Source organism: Zootoca vivipara, chromosome 12, assembly GCF_965207765.1.
Source record: "Zootoca vivipara chromosome 12, rZooViv2.hap1.1, whole genome shotgun sequence".
NCBI classification, from domain to species: domain Eukaryota; kingdom Metazoa; phylum Chordata; class Lepidosauria; order Squamata; family Lacertidae; genus Zootoca; species Zootoca vivipara.
The window spans coordinates 52619733-52638859 of NC_142595.1; the positions used below are offsets into that span (position 1 = coordinate 52619733).

At 52.6% G+C, this 19127-nt stretch overlaps 1 protein-coding gene across 1 annotated transcript in view; it reads right to left on the reverse strand.

Moving 5' to 3' along the window:
• Positions 1-17064, reverse strand: part of CAMTA2 (calmodulin binding transcription activator 2) — a 46529-nt gene extending 29465 nt beyond the window's left edge. Inside the window, exons 1-10 of the mRNA XM_060281952.2 lie at positions 16927-17064; positions 15703-15812; positions 14540-14643; positions 11788-11855; positions 9200-9335; positions 8023-8094; positions 5904-6057; positions 5382-5522; positions 1970-3153; positions 384-510 (exon numbers count right to left, since the gene is read on the reverse strand). Coding sequence (XP_060137935.1) covers positions 384-510; positions 1970-3153; positions 5382-5522; positions 5904-6057; positions 8023-8094; positions 9200-9335; positions 11788-11855; positions 14540-14643; positions 15703-15730 — 2014 coding nt within the window. The 5' untranslated portion in view covers positions 15731-15812; positions 16927-17064. The remainder of the gene's footprint in view (positions 1-383; positions 511-1969; positions 3154-5381; positions 5523-5903; positions 6058-8022; positions 8095-9199; positions 9336-11787; positions 11856-14539; positions 14644-15702; positions 15813-16926) is intronic.
• Between the last annotated feature and the right edge of the window lie 2063 nt (positions 17065-19127).

Consider the following 19127-nt stretch of genomic DNA (forward strand, 5'->3'; position numbering starts at 1 on the left):
GACTAGATGGCCCCTGGGGTCCCTTCCAACAGTACGATTCTATGAGTCAGACCATTGATCCATTTAGTTCGGGCCGGCAGCAATAGCTCTCCAGGGTTTTAGGTGGGGGGGGGAGCAATCCCTGGAGAGACCTCCTGCATGCCAGGCAGATGCCAAGCCAAGGCCCTTCCAACAGACTCTGCTCCCCACCCGCACCCGAGGTTTCTAAAGAGGCTGCCCCCCCCCCAGCACTGCCGCAGGATTCTTCCCGAGACACAGGAACTAGCCAGGCAGCCACGGACCAGAAGCACCAGCTCATCTCCTTGCTCCAGGGAGGAGGAGGAGGAGGAAGGGAGAGGGGGTCCTGGATCTCCCCCCACCCCAAAAGACACAAGGTGCCGTACCTGGGCAATAGCACCGCAGCACCCCAGACTGGATGAGGGAGGCAGGGACCGTGATCTGATCAAAGAGGCAGCTGTAAGGCTTGGTCTCATCTATCCAGGGGCCGGTGATGAGCACCTTGACCCCACCCTGTTCCCACAGAAGAGAGACAGACAGACAGGCAGACAGACAGAGAGGAGGACAGGTTACTGCTGTTTTCTGTGCGCTTGTTCTTCTTCTGTATTTGGCTGCTCCCTCACTCCCCTTTCCCCACAAGAACTTCCCCAAGAGTCTGGACCACCAGCGCCAATTCCTGCCTCCAACCCCGATAAGCCAGCCGCCTCCCAGCCTGACCCCTTTCCGAAGAGGAGCATCTCCTGGATCAGGCCAACGGAGGCCCCTCTAGCCTAGCATCCTCTTCTCTCACAGCGGCCAACGGGAAACCTGCAACCAGGAGGCAGAGCCGAGCCAGCCTGGCTAGTAGCCATCCTTAGCCCTCTCTGGCCCCATGAATTTGCCCCATCCTCTTCTGAAGCCACCCTGAGGCAGGGAGTTCCGCGGGTTAAGCCTGCGCTGCATGGGGAAGGGCTTTCTTTTCTCCCAATATATTCAGCTTCACTGGGTGCCCACGGATTCTGCTGTTATGAGACAGGAGAGGGGGGGGGACTTCTCTTTCTCTACACCTAATAATTACTCACCATTCCTCTGAACTATTACACCCACCCAAAAAAAAAAAAAGACAACCTGCTTTCAAATTTAATGACATTTGGAATGTTTTTGTCAAAACCAAGGTGACACATGGATTATCATATACTTGAGGGAAATAATAAGTTTAGCTATCTACATATATGATCTAAAGGTTTCATATATGAAAGGTATCTGAAAAGGTGTGCATGGACACGAAAGCTTATACCCAGAACAAACTTAGTTGGTCTCTAAGGTGCTACTGGGCATTTTTTTTATCTTTTTATTTATTTCGACTGCGTCAGACCAACACGGCTACCTACCTGAATCTATCTACATATATATGTAAGCGGAGGCTTGACAGCCATCTGTCAAGAATGATGGTGTTTCCTGCTTGGCAGGGGGTTGGACTGGATGGCCCTTGTGGTCTCTTCCAACTCTATGATTCTATATATGACACAGTTTTGTTGCCTTAATTACAATTTATGGATTTTCTAATTGCTGCTTTCCTCTGCTTTTAAAAACGTTCTTTATGGATTCTCTTTCCCTTCCCTGTTTATATTATTTTTTCTTCTTTCTTGATTCACTTTAATTCATTATAATAACCCCAATTAAACTCGTCATCATCATAATCCCTGCTTTAGACTACAACTCCCATCATGTAGCTGTGCTGGCAAATGGTGGGAGTCGCGGTCAAAAGCAGCTGGAGGCCAGAGGCCGCCCTGGGCCTTTCTGCTCCCCAGGAGTGTGGATTTAGGGATGTGGAGGGTTCTCAAAGTGACCCACGGTTGGGAAGGCTTGGCGAGTGGGTGTGCCAAATCCTGGCCCCGCAAAGGGCGCCATAGTACCCAGGGCCCACCGCTGTCATTTGCGGGGACCACCCTCCCACCCCCCTGCAGAGCCCCCCGTCCCCCTTTGTACCCACCTCGGGGTAGGACCACTCTGGGGAGAAGTCGATAATAGAAACCAGCGGCTGCGGGGACGCCACGGGAGCTCCGTCTGTCGTGAAGCAGGCCTCCGCCAGCGCGGGCCTGGGGCTCCCCGACGTGGCGCTGGGGTCCTCCTCCGCGCTCTGCACGCTGCCGGGCGCCCCCTCCTCGGTCATGAGCTCCTGGATGAGGTCTGGGAAGTGGCTATCGAAGGAGAGGCTGAAGGAGCCCCCCGTGGCGGCTGCGGCCGTCTGGATCATGGAGTACAGCTCCTCCTGAAGTTCCGTGGTGGCCATCTCTGCCTCAGGACGCTCGGTTTCCCCGGGGTCCCGCTCCTGCTGGCTGCCCCCTTCGCCCTCTGCCGCCGCTGTCTCCATGGGGGTGACCTCCGGGCTGCTTTTGACTTCCGGCGGCAATGGTGAGCGGGGGGTGGTGGCGGCGGCAGCAGCAACGGAGGCGGCTGGCGAGGGGGGCATGGGCGCCTGCCCAGCCCCATCGTCCTGGATGAAGAAGCGGTTGGTGGGCACGTACAGAGGGTAGGCCGCCGGGGGTCCTGCGGGGGCCTCCTGGGGCTCGGGCTTGGTCTGCAGGCCTGCCCCACCCCCATAGGTCTGGCCTTGCTTGGGGCTGTTCAGGAAGCAGTCGGGGTCAAAGGCCGCTGGACCTGCCTCGCTCGTCTCCATGGTGGACTCCAGGTTCTGCGAGAGGACCAGGCCCGGGCCGGGCAAGAGGGCCAAGCCGAGGGGGGGCGCGGGGGCACCCGCAGCGGGCTCCCCGGACACCAGGTGCTGGCTGGGGGTCAGGGCCAGCGGCTTCTCAGCCCCGCTCAGCCCAGTCATGACCAAGATGGTGCTGCCGGGCAGGCCAACCGAGAGGGTGACGGACGGCAGCTCCTGCTTGGGGAAGCCCTTTGGGGGGGCCAGGCCAGGCGAGGGCTGCGTGGAGTCTGGGGAGGCCTCGGCCATGCCAGGGGAGGCAGCGGCGGCCTTGGCCAGCTTGGCTTCCTTGCCCTCCGGTCCGGACGACTTGGCCGCCTCCGTCTCCGCCTTCACCTCGGGGCCGCCAGCCATGTTCTGGACCTCGGTCAGGGCGGGGTAGGGGGACGGGCGGACCTCCACCTTCGGGGAGATGATCCGGTGCTTCGTGCTGCTGCATCGGTGGGGGACGTGGCCGGGGCTCCCTGGGGACGGAAGAGAAAAGGGGGATCTCAAAACCGACAAGTGCCCGTGGGGCGATGCTGCAGCAAAGAAGGCGAGTGCCATTCGAGGCTGTGTCCATGGAAATAGTGTGTTTCTGTTTCCCCCCCAAAAAAGTAGTACATGCCGTAAATTTAAGGGTCTTTTCCCACAATTTCTCCCAATCATTCAAAATTACCGTATATTATGCCCCACATCTTTAGCCCAATCAATCGTCACCGATTTCACTTGTTCATCCTTCGTATGCCACTCCAGCAACAAATTATACATTCTGGATAAATTTTACATCTTTACGTCTATCAACTCTGTTTCCAGCTTAGATCTCTGACTTTGAAAACCACAGTTCTTATTATCAATCCTGAACATCTCATTAATCTGGTGATATTGTAACCAATCATTTAACTCTTCTTTAAGGTGTTCATAGGATCTCAACCTGAATTTATTTTCCTCTTCAACCAACAAATCACTGTATTTTAACCATTTAACACCCATACTTAATTTTTTATTAGCCTTTGCCTCTAACGGTGAGATCCATCTAGGTGTTTTTCTTTCTGACAAATCTTTATATCTTATCCATGGGGTGATGCTGCAGCAAAGAAGGCAAGTGCCATTCGCGGCTATGTCCATGGAAATAGTGTGTTTCTGGATCACACGGTTCCTTCCTGCCTTGGTCAGCCCCCCTGCGTGGAGTCCATAGCTGCCAAGTTATCCCTTTTTTACAGGGATTTTCCCTTATGCTGAATAGGCTTCCTCGCGAGAAAAGCGAAAACTTGGCAGCTATGGTGGAGTCCCGTGTCTGGTTCTGGGCGCCACAGTTTACGAAGGAGATGGACAAGCTGGAAGGTGTGCAGAGGAGGGCGACTGAGGTGGTCAGGGGTCTGGAAACTGAGCTTTTTTCATCTGAAAATAGGAATAGTGCTCCTCCCACGGAACATAAAAATGTAGTAAGGCAGCAATTCGCCCTTCTGCCACTAGAGGGCAGCAGTCCCTCTCACATAAACCATCCAAACACAAAACCAGCAATAAATGGCTGCAGGAAGTGGGGGGGGGAGAGAGAGGAAACAGGCGTTTTGGACCACAACTCCCATCAGGCCCCAGGATGTCAGCCATGCTGGCTGAGGCTGATGGGAGTTGTAGTTCACAACCTCAGGGGGTGACCAGGTTGGAGAAAACTGACCTGGTCTAGGGGATAGGGAGAGAGGGAGTTTGTGCGCTTGGTGAGTTTGTGAGTTTGCATAGCAGTAGATAGTTTGGGGTGAAAATAACTTCATTAATCAGTTCCAGGGTTCCTGTCCTGCTCCTTTCACTTTCTCCCTTGCAGGAGAGCTTTCTGGTGCCAAACTAAACAACAGCTGCTGTCTGCAGAGGTGTTTTTTTTTTAATCATTGCTATTAATTTAAATTATTGGTAGCATTTTCATGCCGCAGGCAACTCAAAACAACTTTACAAAAAAGCAAAACAAGCACCCCATACATTTATTAAAACCTTTTTGGGGGGGGTGGGGATACTTTCCCTGCCCTCTTTAAGAGGCCATAGATTGTTAACAGCCAAAGGTTGAAAAAGCTTGTTTTTGCCTAGCACCTGGCACTAGGGGAGCCTCTCTAGGGAAAGCATCCCACAAACACAGAGCCACCACTGAAAAGGCCCCGTCCTTGTGCTGCCAGCCTCTGGGCATCCTGTGGAAGGGGGCACCCAATGGGGACCCCCCCGACTCCTCCCCATTAATCAATCATTCACTTAATACCTACTCCCTTTAATCCTTTTCCTTAAAAACTTATATTTATATACCCAAGCAGTGTACAAAAATACGTCGATTGTGGGTATGGCACAAGCTTACCGGATGGAATCGTTTATATCATGATGTATAGTGCAGAAGGCAATTTAATGACTGGACAGAAACCCAGATCACTGTGGGGCAATGTACCTTAGCCTTCCCGAATCCATTGCCTGCCAGAGGTTTTGAGCGATATCCGCCCCCAGCCAAGACGGCTGTGCTCACGACAGCCTCAGCATCATACAGGCCTGCCGACTGGGGGCTGTTGGGAACCGTAGTCCCAAACATCTGGCTGGAGAAGGGATCTACCGGTATCTATCTGTGCACCGATGCGATTCTTTAGCTGCGATTCTTGCCCTGCAAGAGGGTTGGGCTAGATGGCCCCTGGGGGTCCCTTCCGTTCTACGGTTCCACGTATTGCAGACGGGAAAGACTAACCGAGGCCGCTGCTGCAGAGGCAGGCGTGAGTCCGGGGAGGGGGCTTGGCCTGGTGGCTCTCTAGGATCTGCTGCACCAGCTGCTCGATCGAGAACTCGGCCGTGCCGTTTCCGTTGCTGCAAGTCCACTTTATCCCGTGAACTGGAGGAAGAGAGGAAAGCAGGCGTGTGGGCGCTACAAGCGGGAGTCAGGTTTCGCACCCGCGCAACTGCCACGCCTCCCCACCCAACACCAAGGAGGAGCCTGGGAAACGTAGTTCCGTGAAGGGGTGGTGCTGCCTGACCCAGTGAAGCCCAGAAAGAAGTGTTTCTTGGTTGGGATATCAAGAGGCAGGGAGTTCCAAAGATTTTTTACAGGCGCAGAATGGGAACCATGTGGCAACTGCAGCAGGTCGGAGCGGGCGAGGGGGACCTGTGAGATGGGGCGACCTCATAGCAGCCGCCCTGGACCCTAAGCCCTCAGAAGCCCCCCCTCCCCCCAAAAAACCACACCCACCCAGAGAGACCACCCCCCTAGTCTTACACATTGGCTTCAACTGGCCAACCAGCTCTTCCTTCGACCACTTCAGCCACTCCTTGCGGTCGCTGTTGATAGAGCACAGGACAGGCCCACAGATCTTCCCACAATCCTCAATGGCCGGAACGTTCAGGTAATGAACCAGGACAATATCCGGATTCTGGAGGGAAGGAGAAGAGAGAGCTGGTGTTGGCCGGGGGTGAATTCTGCCGAAGGGCAGAGTTTTGCCTGTAAGGGCAGAGAGGCGCTGGGGCTGGAGCCCCCTGACCTTGCAACCCTTGTTACAACCACCCCTGCTGTGTAGGTCCGGATGACGCCCTTCATCTTCCCTCTTTTTAAACGTCCATGTCCTCATTGGCCCATGTGGCTCAGGGTTAAGCCCTGACGTTCAAGCAGAGTTCAGGGGTTAAGGCCCGGTGGTTTCTAGGTCTAGGTCAGCGGTCCCCAACACTTTTGGGGGTCCCTGCCCCCTTGGTTCCACAATCAAGCGTCCCCCAACACAACCCTATCAAAAACCATTATTCAAACAGTGGTTTGCATGACCCACCAAGGAAGGTACCATGAAATCCCAAACAATAAACTGCACATCTGTTCAGAATCCAATTGAAACAATTTAGTTCAGTGGTTCCCAGTGAGTGAAATACTGCGGACCCCAAGTGGGTAATGTGAGCTGCATGTTTTTGGGCGCCCTCCCCCCCCCAAAAATGGGGTGTCCCGGACAGTTGATAGGCACGTGCTACCGATTCCCAAACTTGGGTCTCCAGCTGTTTTTGAACTACAATTCCCATCATCCCTGACCACTGGTCCTGCTAGCTAGGGATGATGGGAATTGTAGTCCAAAAACAGCTGGGAAGTTTGGGGAACCCTTGGGTTACACGGACTTCCTGGCGTCCGTGCATCACCAATTGGGAACCGCTGATTTAGTTTCATCAATTCAGCAAAAACGGATGGGACTCGATCAGCTTTTCAAAGCCTGCCAGGTGTTTATACCACATTCAGGGACCGCTTCACTGTTCAGTAAATTCCTAGTGGGATTCATGGTCTTGACGAAGTGACACCAGTTTCCCAACCTCTGGTTTGAAGTCACTTAGCAGGGGTCTTAAATCGCCCCGTTTAGTAATCTGCAGCCGATTTTCTCACTTGGAAAGAAGATGGATGACCACACATGAAATCAATAGCCTAATATAGACCGTATTTTTCCATGTATAAGACCAGGCATCCCCAAACTTCAGCCCTCCAGATGTTTTGGACTACAATTCCCATCTCCCCCGACCACCGGTCCTGTTAGCTAGGGATCATGGGAGTTGTAGGCCAAAACATCTGGAGGGCCGCAGTTTGGGGATGCCTGTATAAGACGACCCAATTTTTTTTAGTATAAGACGACCCCCAATTTTAAACCTAAAAAAAAATGGGGGAAATATAGTCTTAGACACAGAAAAATACAGTGTGTGTGTGTGTGTGTGTGTGTGTGTATGTATGTATGTGTGTATATATATATATATATATATATATATATATATATATATATATGTGTGTGTGTGTGTGTGTGTATGTATGTATATATATATATATATATATATATATATATATATATATATATATATCAGTATATGGCTACCTGGTGTGCTTCCTGGGTCACGAAGAGCGGGACACGACTGGACGACTAAACAACAACAACATGTCTACCTCCAAAACATGCACAAACCTTCACCTACCACAGATGTACGGTAACCACGGACGTCTCCTTTCCTCTTAGCTCCCCCTGGGTAACCTCCATGCCCCTCTCCCCAGGGAGCCGAACCACCCACTTTGGGAGCTTGTGGTTCCAGACTTGCAAGGCTGTGTCCACACGAGGGTGTTCAAGTGCACACGGGCGACTGTTTCCGCACATGAATTCGTGCACGTGCAGAGGCCTTCCATCTTATTCTCCCGAAGGGTTGTCTTGTCCAGCCCCCAGAAACTTGATCCCTGCATCACAGGAGGGGCTGGACTAAATGACCCCAGGGGCCCCTCCCCACTCGTAGAATGAATCCTACAATTCTACATCTCTCTCTCTCTCTCTCTCTCTCTCTCTCTCTCTCTCTCTCTCTCTCTCTCTCTCTCTCTCGGCCCCCGTGGCACATACCTGCAGCAGCCAATAGCAGCGCCGGTGGAATGTAGGGACGATGGACGAGTGGACATAGCAGCCGTAGAGACACTGCGGAGGGGAGGGCAGAGGAAGGAGAGCGGGCAGGTGAGGCGGCAGGCAGAGGAAGGTGCTGCTTGGCGGAGCAGCCTGTGCCCTCCCCACAGCCAATCCCAGCCCCTATGCTGGAACCCAACCAGTAAGAGCTGTTCAACAGTGGGACGGACTCCTTCGGAAGGTGGCGGGCTCTCCTTCGTTGGAAGTCTTTAAGCAGAGTTTGGGGGGGCCACCTGTCAGGGATGCATCAGCTGAGATCCCTTGGGATCCCGTCTAACTCTGCAGTTCTTTGATTCAGCCAGTCATACCCCAAGACAACCCTGGACCCTGGGTTCGGAGGACCTGTGAGCAGGTTAGTCCTCTCCCGCCTGATTGTCATCGAGGCTGTCTATCGTAAGTCCTACGGAGACGTCTGGGCAGGGCTGCTCAGAGGGGGGGGGGAGGAATGGGAAGGCAGGGGGGACCTGATCCCAGTGGCCTAGAACGACTGCTCCTCAACCAAGATGTTGTCAGACTCCCACCAACCTCAGCAATCTTGGCCAACAGTCAGGGATGGGGCGAGTTGCGGTCCAACAACACCGAGAGACGATACAACAGGGTCCTCGCCTCTGGAGCCTCAGGAAAGAAGTCGGCTCCATCTTCCCTGTGACAAGCCTTTCTGTGTTTGAAGATGGCTATCCTATCTCCTCCCAGTCTCCTCTTTTCCAAGCTAAACATCCCCAGCTCCTTCAACCGTTCCTCATCAGGCTTGGTTCCCAAAGCCTTCATCATCTTGGTCTCCCTCCTCTGCACACCTTCCAGCTTGTCAACATCCTTCTTAAATTGTGCTGCCCAGAACCCACATTTGTGTGTCTAGTTATTTCTGCCTAAGTGCAGAACCTGAGGCTTTGGCCCTCTGTTGCCTGACTCACCGCCTCACTCTGCCTACTGCTTCTGTTGCTGGACCTCGACTGCCAGGGACAAAACTCTGCTTGGTCTCGCTTTGCTTCCCAGATCCTGGGCTGGGACCAGTGGCCTGTGGGATGCTGGCCCTGGTGTCAATCCATCACCACCCCTTGTTCCGCCAGTTGGTATAATCCTCCCTCCCCCTGCCCTTCCTTTTGGCCCGTCCCTCCCCTACCTCCACGCCTTTCACTTTCAGCTTCATGTGGTCCTCGCGGGTCGTCTTTCCGTCTTTCCGCTTCTTCCAGCAATAGCCGTCCTTCCGGTATTTCACCTTCTTGCGGTTGTACAGGATGATGGAGCCGTTCTGGGGTCTGCCGGACGGGGAGGTGGAGGAAGAGGAGGAGGAGGAGGAGAAGTGAGCTTTGTAGACTACCAACTATATTGATGGATTCCTTCATCCCATTTCTTTATCTCCGAAGGATATCAGCCTTGTGGTGTCCAAGGTTATATAATAATAATAATAATAATAATAATAATAATAATAATAATAATAATAATTTATTATTTATACCCCACCCATCTGGCCGGGTCTCCCCAGCCACTCTGTGCGGCTTCCAACAGAAGAATAAAACACAATAATCTACTAAACATTAAAAGCCTCCCTGAACAGAGGCTGCCCTCAGATGTCTTTTAAAAGTCTGGTACAGGTAGTTGTTTTCCTCTTTGACATCTGTTGGGAGGGCGTTCCACAGGGTAGGCGCCACCACCGAGAAGGCCCTCTGCCTGGTTCCTTGCAACTTGGCTTCTCGCAACGAGGGAACCGCCAGAAGGCCCTCGGTGCTGGACCTCAGTGTCCGGGCAGAATGATGGAGGTGGAGACGCTCCTTCAGGTATACTGGTTCTCTTCCTCCCCATTTTACCCTCACGACAACCCTGTGAGGCAGGTGCGGCTAAGAGATTGGCCCAAGGTCGCACCCAGAGAGCTTCATGGATGAGTGAGAATTCGAACCCTGCTCTCCCCCAGGTAAGAGTTCAGCACTCTTAACCATGACGACACACGGATTTGCCATATCGATTTGTCAACTACTGTAATTGTGATGTTTGGCCTACTCTTTTAGTTGCTGGTTTGTTAACAGCGTTCCACAGACTGTTTCACTGATGGTTTGTTAACTGTAGCATATGATTTGCACTGCGTTCGTGATGCTCTGCTGTGTTACTGTTTTTTTTTCTCGGCTGCTTTGGGATTCATTTGAACCGAAAGCAGCACAGAAATACAATAAACGGATCAATTGGGGCCAAGGCACTTGCGCCAGAGCTATTAGCACAGCCGCGAAAACTCACGCTAGAACAGCTGCACCAAATGAAGTTCTGGGAGAGGGCGGAGGGGAAGGGGTGTGTGTGTGGCAGAGACTTGATGGGGACGAGTTGCGACCGGGCAGCCCCAGGACAGCTCTACTGGATTGCCGCAATGTGCTCTACATGGGGCTTCCCTTGCAGCCGGTGCAGAATGCTGCAGCACAATTGCTGACTGGAGCAAGGCCTTGTCAGCATATAATAAATGCCATCAAATGCCAACAGTGGCAATCCCTACGCCGATGGATAAATGGACATAAATCTGACATCAGGAATCACAAGACAGAGAAACCAGTAGGAGAACACTTCAATCTCCCAGGACATTCTATAAAACAAGATCTCAAAGTAGCTGTCTTATTACAAAAGAAAAAAATTCCTTCAGTAGCACCTTAAAGACCAACTAAGTTTATATTTTGGTATGAGCTTTCGTGTGCATGCACACTTCTTCAGATACACAGATGTGTGCATGCACACGAAAGCTCATACCAAAATATAAACTTAGTTGGTCTTTAAGGTGCTACTGAAGGAATTTTTTTTCTTTTGCTTCGACTCAGACCAACACGGCTACCTACCTGTAACTTATTACAAAAGAATTTCAGAAACAGACCGGAAAGAGAAGTTGCTGAATTGCAACTTATTACCAAACTTAAAACCATGGAGAGACCTGGTCTGAATGGAGACATTGGATTCTTATCTCATTATACATGATAAAGCTATTTTTAGCCATCTCACCCCTTGCTTTTTCCTGTAAGACCAATTGCAGTCGTTAACAGTCGTCAACAGGTTTACCACACCTATCAGCCAATCACCCATTCCTACCACCCTTCTGAGTAATACCCCTCTCTACACTCTCACTATATATAAGGGTCTGGTGACTTCTGTTTCAGTGTATCTGAAGAAGTGTGCATTAACACAAAAGCTCATACCAATAACAAACTTAGTTGGTCTCTAAGGTGCTACTGGAAGGAATTTTATTATTATTAATAATAATAATAAATAGTTTTATTATTTATATACCACCACCACCACCCCAATCTGGCTGGGTTGCCACTCTGGGCGGCTTCCAACAGATAAAAGAACACAATACAACATCAAACATTAAAAACGTCCCCGTACAGGGCTGCCTCCAGATGCCTTCTAAAAGTTGAGCGGTTATTTTTCTTCTAGTGTGATATAAATGCAATGAATAAGATTTAAAAACAAAAGTTTTCCAGGGGGAGAACCACGGTGAAGACAAAGGCAGCTATGCCAGAGCCTTTGAGATGGAGTAAGGGTATTTAAACAAAAACAAATCACTTTCCGGCATCAGTCCATGCTGGAAGCCACTGCGCAGCAAGTTTGCCTCCTCCGCATGAGATTCCCATCTCTGGCACAGAGCTGGGCTGCGCCTACACAGGGGGCCCCAGGTAGATGTCCCCCAAAATGTCCCAGAGTCAGAGGCATGACCCCCCCCCACACACATACACCTACCTGGTCTTGGGGGAACATGAGAGCCAGTCTTCATGTTTCTCAAAGGTGATCAAGTAGGAAGCGATCTCCTACGACAGAAAAAAAGAGGGAGTTTGGGGAAAACGCCACTCTACCAGCAACCCAGCTGTTCTCAGGAGAAAGGATGGGGAGGGGAGCCCACACAGGACTTCTGAATGACAGAAACCACCGCAGGACCAACAGAATGGCAAGTCAAATGCCAACACAGCCACCAGGCCAAAAGAATCATAGAGTTGGAAGAGACCACAGGGGCCATCCAGTCCAACCCCCTGCCAAGCAGGAAACACCATCAAAGCATTCTTGACATGTGCTTGTCAAGCCTCTGCTTAAAGACTTCCAAAGAAGGAGACTCCACCACACTCCTTGGCAGCAAATTCCACTGCCGAACAGCTCTGACTGTCAGGAACTTCCTGACAGAGGATCCCAGCTGAGGCCCAGTCAGTCGCCCTTTCTACCTGCCTTTTCCATGCAACAGGTTTGGATAGCAGTGGTCAGGGTTTACAAAGCAATAACGTCCCCAACCCCAGCTTAAGAGTTTCAGAAGCTTCCAACGTTGCCATATATTTGTGATTCATAAAATATTCCTATTCCAATTTTTTTTTAGGATTTACATTTCCTGCTTTTACCTGCTCCCCTTTGTGCATTCTCTACAACTATTTAATTGCACGGTCGAGTTTTGCTTCTCGGGGTGGAAGCCGCTTAATTTGTGGCATTTTCACCGCACCCTTTCCTTCCCCAAGGGAGCCCAGGGCGGCCTGCCCACAATCCAGCAGGACGACAGAATCAGAAAACCAAAACACTCCCCGTTACGAAACCGTAATAAAACAATGATGCATTCCGGAGGGCAGAGATGGAAACATCAGCCCCACAGCCTCAGTCGTCTCTCAGCAACTGCGATTCCTGCACTGCAGAGGGTTGGACTAGATGACCCTTGGGGGCCCTTCCAACTAGGATTCTATGAAAACCTGCTCCTCTGAACAGCCTGGCCGCATTCTTTATTGACCTTCCAAATTCTGCTGGGGGGGGGAGGCTTATGCAGACTACTTAAGAAAACATGTTCTGTAATATGTCCATCCGTCCGTCCCCCGGTAATATGACCTCAATCTAAGGGTCAATAATGTGGATTCTGTATGTGCTGCGGAGGGAAGTGAGGGGCAGATGGGGCTTATCAATCAGAGAGGAGTCCCTAAGACTTTTGGATGGTGTCTTGTACGCCTCCTTCCAGCAACTCCGGTGCCCAACGTCTTGCTCTGCTTTCCTTTGGACCACAGCAGCAAAGCCAAAGTGGGGGGGGGGTCGTCTTGTCATCTGGGCAGCCCGGGACCCCCACACACACCGCCCCAGGCTTGCACCCCGGGGAGGCCACTTGGGTGCTGCACACGAAGAGGTTTGACTTCACCCCCAGAAGCACACTCCGTTGTCTCTCAAGGCAGGCGGATGCCAACAACAAATGATCTATATTGTTAACCGCTTTGATTTTTTAAAAAATGAAATTGTGTTACGCAAGTATTTTTTAGAAATAAGCTAAATCTTGTATTAAATGTGGGTTTGCTAAATCTTGTGCTTTATCATTCCATTCAAAACAAACAAACTCCGCTTCCCGCTGAAGTTGTTGCCCCCTCATCTGCCTTCTTTTACCCTTATCAAGTTTGTCAGCTTAACCATAAATGGCATATTTCCCAAACTTCCGATGGCCAAGAATCTACGGAGGGTGTGTGTGTGTGTGTGTGTGTGTGTGTGTGTGTGTGTGTGTGTGGTGCATTTTCAAAATCCCCCATCTTAGCTTCTGTTAATGCATGAGCTACTATTTCTATGTCCTACTCCCAATATTGCGTCCTTAAGGCAAGGGCCAGGAACTTCGGGGCGAAATATGGACCTCAAATCCTTTCCATGCGGCCCTCAGAGCTCTGCCCATGTTACCCCCACCTCCTGTCATCCGTGCTGCTTTTCACCCTAAATGTCTGGACTGTCCGGACAGATGACAGACAGAGAAGGGTCTGTGTAGGAACAAGCCCACTGTACAAATGTAAGCATTTCCACCCATTGCTCCGCCCATTTTTGCCCCTGGCCCCGCCCACTGCTGCCATGTGCCCCCCCCCCCCCAGGCTGGAACCGAGGCCCCCAGGCTGGGAAAGTTTGCCCATTCCTGGCCTTCAGTTAGCCAAACCCTATCTTAGAAAAAAAACTTAGGGATTCAAATATTCTAACGACTAAATAGGAATACGTAGCGTCCCCAGGTGGTCACAGACTCTGTGAATTCTACAAGCCCTAATGACTGCCAAGAGATGGATACCGATGAACTGGAAGACATGATTCCCGTTAATCGATGGATTGATAACAGTGATAACAATTGCAACGTACGAACGGATTGCCTATCGGCGTAGACTTTGTTCGGACAAGTATATTGATATCTGGAACAAGTTCATACAGAATGCAGTGGGCTCTTAGTAAGCATATTAGTAACCATGTATAGATTAGGATAATAATATTATTATTAATAATAATATATTATATAATAACCTATAGCAATGTAATTAACTTTACTTAATGTATTACGCTGTGCTTTTTGCACATTCATTTCCTTTCTCTCTTCCCCCCCTCCACATTTTTTTCGTTTTCTTTTATCACTTTATTCCTTTATAAATAAAAATCTTTAAATAAAATATCAACTTAACTATCCATAAAATAAAATATCGATTTGAACAACAGCCGGCCCCTCTCCCGCCTGGCTCACCTCGTTGGTGTTCCAGCGCAGACGCTCCTTCGGCAAGGCGGGACACTTGGGAACGCATTCCACCAGCTTCTTGGGCAGGAAAACCTTCAAGTGGTGGTTGTTCTCTGGAAGAGGCGAGGCAGGTGGAGGGTGAGACCCGCGCTGGGCAGGGCAGGGGGGTGGCGAGAGGGAAGACAGGCTCCTGGGCTTCTCCAGGAGGGGGCAGTTGGGCGAGAGGTGGGGGCCGCAGATCCCAGGAGAACCGAGGGGAGTGGTTGGTCCAGGTTCTGAATGTTCACCTCTACCCAAAACTCTTGCTGATAGGAACCCAGCAAGGGAGAGAGAAAAGAGCTGGGATGGAAGACCCTTTCACCCCAATACGTTAAGGATGGCCATCCCCAACGTGGCAGAATCCAGATGTTCTGGGGCACAGAATTGCCGACGGTACCAGGCCATGATAGAAGGCTGTGCCAGGGTTTTGTTTTGTTGGCAGGGCCTCCTGTAGCCCTCGCAAAGGTGCAGGCTCTCCTGGCATGGGATGAGGAGTCTTAGGGTCCTCTTGTTAATTTTGGAGAGGGCCCCCACTTAGTAGCTTGCTTGGTTTTAAAAAAAACCCACAAGTCGCATTCTTGACCAGAGCTCCAAACCATCTGTGAATGCTAGTAATAAATACATATGGAACACACACACAAAAAAAACCCCAACCAAAATATTCAACAGCAGCCACCGATTTTAAATAAAATTTATAAAGCACCGGGCCACTTGGTTGGCCGGCAAAAATTCAAACACTGCAGCCCAGAAGCACCTTCCTGGATGAAGGAGCCTGGTGACAAAAACGACGTCAAAGTGAGCGGCAAAACCACTATCCCCCAAGGGAGCAGTCCAAAGCATGGGTGCCAGCACCGAAAAGGCCCTGCCGCTCTCCGGCCTGCATGGAGAGAGGGAGACAGGGGACGGTCTCTTCCACACAGGCCCTCGGGGAGATATAATTGGGGCAAGGGGCACAATCCAGACTTGTCGGGGAGGGCTCCATGAACAGGAAAGAGAGCCCAGGGCAGCCTTGGGGAGCCAGGATTCCTGGGTCTCTTTGGAATGGGAGAAGAACGGAGGAAAGACAGGAAAGGAACCAGCACCCAAGCTGCCCATCAGTGAAATATTTGGCTGCCCAGCACCCAAAAACTCACCAGAGACCTCTGTGGCTTCCTTGTTCATCTTTAGAGCGTTGAGTGGCAACAGCGTTAGAGTTTTTGGCCCGGGGGGCTCAGATCAGGACGCGTGAGGACTGGGATCAGACCTGGAGAGGCAGCGGGTGGGGAGGGAGGGGGGTGTTTAAGAAGGCCAGGGTGCAGAGGCACAGAAGGCAGCCACCTACCCTCAGGGCCCAACCCCTGCCTATATGACCCACTTCACACATGACTCATTGAGCGCCAGCTCCCCACAGGCCCCACACATCCCTCACCCTATCTCATCCAGGATCCACTGGTCTTCTCCTCCCTAAACCCCACCCCTCCCCACACAGCGCAAACAAGCACCCCCGCCCACATTGGCTAGCTAGCACCCTCATCCCAGAGATTATTTAACTGTGAATCCTGCGTTTCAGGGGGTTGGACTAGATGACCCTTGGGGGTCCCTTCCAACGCTACGATTCTATACCTATGCATTCTCTAAAGAGACCCTCTTTAGACTCTGCCAAGGACGACGAAGGGGTGAACTCCCCCCACTTTTCTACATCAAGCAGGGAGTGCTTATTGCTGCCCCTTGCACCAATCCCAACCCAGGGGGTTGGGGGCAACTGGAGGCATCCCTTCCCTTCCCTTCCCCGACCCCCTCCTCAAACTGTCAAGTGAGATCACCCACAGCCAGCCCCCCTGCCTCACCCAGCCCCCTCCCCCCACAACTGAGTGGGTGAGTGGGGGGCAGCCACCCACAAACCCCAGTCTTTATGCTCCAGCTTCCTGGCAGAATAGGGACCATTTCAGAGCTACACCCACACAGGACAGGAGCCTCTTGTCGTTCCCCAGCCCCAGCTGCCAAGCTCAGCCCCACACATCCAGCAACCCCCCGGCCAAGCGCCCCACGTGGCTCTGGCCAGCCCCAGTCGCGCCCCCAGCCCCGAACCCAGCCTCCCCCGCCGGCCCACCCGGTGGCCAAGAGACCACGCCTCCCGCCCCATCGCGTCCCCCGCTAGCCCCAGACCTCGGTTACCCCCGCAACGCCGCCCGCCCATCCCCGCGCTCCATCCGCCCCACCTGCCGCCGTGCCCACCGGCGGGCCGCCCGTCCCCCGCCTGTGGCCCTCCGTCCCCCGCCAGGCCCCGCGCGCAAGGCTGGCCCTCGGCGCCGCGCTCGGACCCCGCCAGCCCAGCCGCAGGGCGCATCCTTCGCTCCCGCGGAGCCTCCCGGGCGCACCTGCTGCTGCTGCCGGGGCCGCCGCCGCTCGTGCCCGAGCTCCGCCGCCGGCCGCCATTCTTCTCGCCGCCACCAGCACCGGCTGCGGCTCGGCCCCTTCCTTCCCCTGCCCGAGAGGCGCGCTCCGCCCCGATCGCTGACAGCTCGCCGTGGCCCGGCAGCGTCTGAGCTCAGCGCGCAAGAGGAGGCGGAGAGGAAGGCGGAGGCGGAGAGCCAGAGGAGGAGGAGGCCGCCCGGGCCAAGGGGGCTCCGGAGGCGGAAGCTAGCGCGGCCCCGACCTCTCGGGCGCTGCTGCCGGGGGGCGCAGATCGGCGCTGGGAACCGGGCGGAGAAATTTCCCACGCCTCCCGCTCCGGGTCCCGAGCTAAGAACAGCCCCCCGGCACTCCAAGCCAGGCGGGACCGGATCCCCGCCCCACGGGCGGGGGGTCGGGCAGCTCAAGTGGCGTCCCACCCTCAGCCCCATAAGAACCCAGGCGGTCGCAAAATAGAAACGGGCCCAAACCAGGAAACAGCGGCTGCTTTTCAGCGGAGTTTTCGCGCACACGCGCCATCGTTCGTTGCAACATCCCCAGGCCTGGCAAGTCTCGCCAGAAATCACAAAAGATTTCGCCCAGGAGCATCGGTGAGTTTAGCCTGCGGGAGGATACTCAGAGTCCAGAAAGACAGGAGGCATCATGGAATGGGAGCGTTGGAAAGGAAACCACCCCCAAGGGTCATCTAGTCCAACCTCCTGCAATGCAGGAATGTCAACTAAAGCATCCCTGTACGAATTCCTGGAGGATAAAGGATATTGTTGGCTGCTAGTAGCCCCCGTGGCTGTATCCTGCCTTCCCTCTCCGAGGGAGCATACCTTTGACTGCCACTTCCTGGATATCATAGTTGTGCTCAGATTCTGTTTGTTAGTGTCCAGTGGGCACCTAGTTGGGCACCGTGAGAGCAGGGTGCTGGACTAGACGGGCCTCTGGATGGCTCCAGCAGGGATCTTACAAGAAAAAATGGCAAAACCCAGTCAGGCGTTGAACTAACTAAAATGTAACCATCTGTTATGATTTTTTTCTTCTTCAAATTTGTACAACATCCGAAGGTCACAGGGCGAGTCACAACATAAAAGTACAAAATTAAAACACAAAATACATAATAAAATGAAACAAACATGATAAACCAAAAACATACCAGTAACATCCCCTTGCCGCCCACCAAACACATTTAAAAGGCCATGGATCTGCCCAAGGCCTGGTTGAAGAGGAATGTTTTTGCTTGGTGCCTCAATGTGTATAATGAAGGCACCAGGCGGACCTCCCTGGGCATCCCACAAATGGGGAGCCACTGCAGAAAAGGCCCTATTCTCATGAGAAGGGCCTCAGCGGATGATCTCAGGTTCCCAGTTGATTCATATGGGGAGAGGCGGTCCTTGAGGTGCCGTGGTCCTGAGCCATTTAAGGCTTTAAAGGTCAAAACCAGCACTTTGAATGGGGAGCCAGTGCAGTCGGCCCAGGGGCAGTGTCATAGGATCAAACCCTCTTGCGCCGGTGAGCAACCTGGCCACAAAATCCTGCAGCAGCTGAAGTTTCTGAAGCGTCTTCAGAGAGGCAGCCCCACCATATGTAATCTAACCTAGAGGTTACCAGAGCATAGGCAGAAGTTAGGCTGCCCCTGTCCAGTTAGGGGCACAGCTGGGCCACCCAACGAAGCTGAGGGAAGGCACCCCAAGTCTCCTGAGTCTCATGCTACAGCAATGGATCCAGAAGTACCCCAAAGCTAGGTACCCGCTCCTTCAGAGGCAGTGTAACCCCACCCAGAGCAGGCAGCCTCCCCGCCATCTGGTCTGGGGAACCACCCAACTAACAGTGCTTCAGTCTTATCGGGCTTGGGCTTTAGTTTATTGTAAAGGAGAGTTGTGTGTCATCAGCATGTTGCTGGCAACGTACTCCAAAACTCTGGATGACCCCACTCAGCAGTTTCCTGTACATGCTGAACGGCATAGGGGATAAAATCAAACCCTGAGGAACCCCACATTGAGGCTACACGGGGCTGAAGAGCTGTCCCCTGGCATCACCCTCTGGAAATGACCATCCAAGGAGGACACCAGAGCCACTGCAAAGTCACTCCCCTGTTCCCCTCCCCGACCCTCAAGTCTGCAACGCCCTGAGATTCCACCTGCCCCCAACTTGTTAAATCGTTCCGGGTTTTGCACAGGCT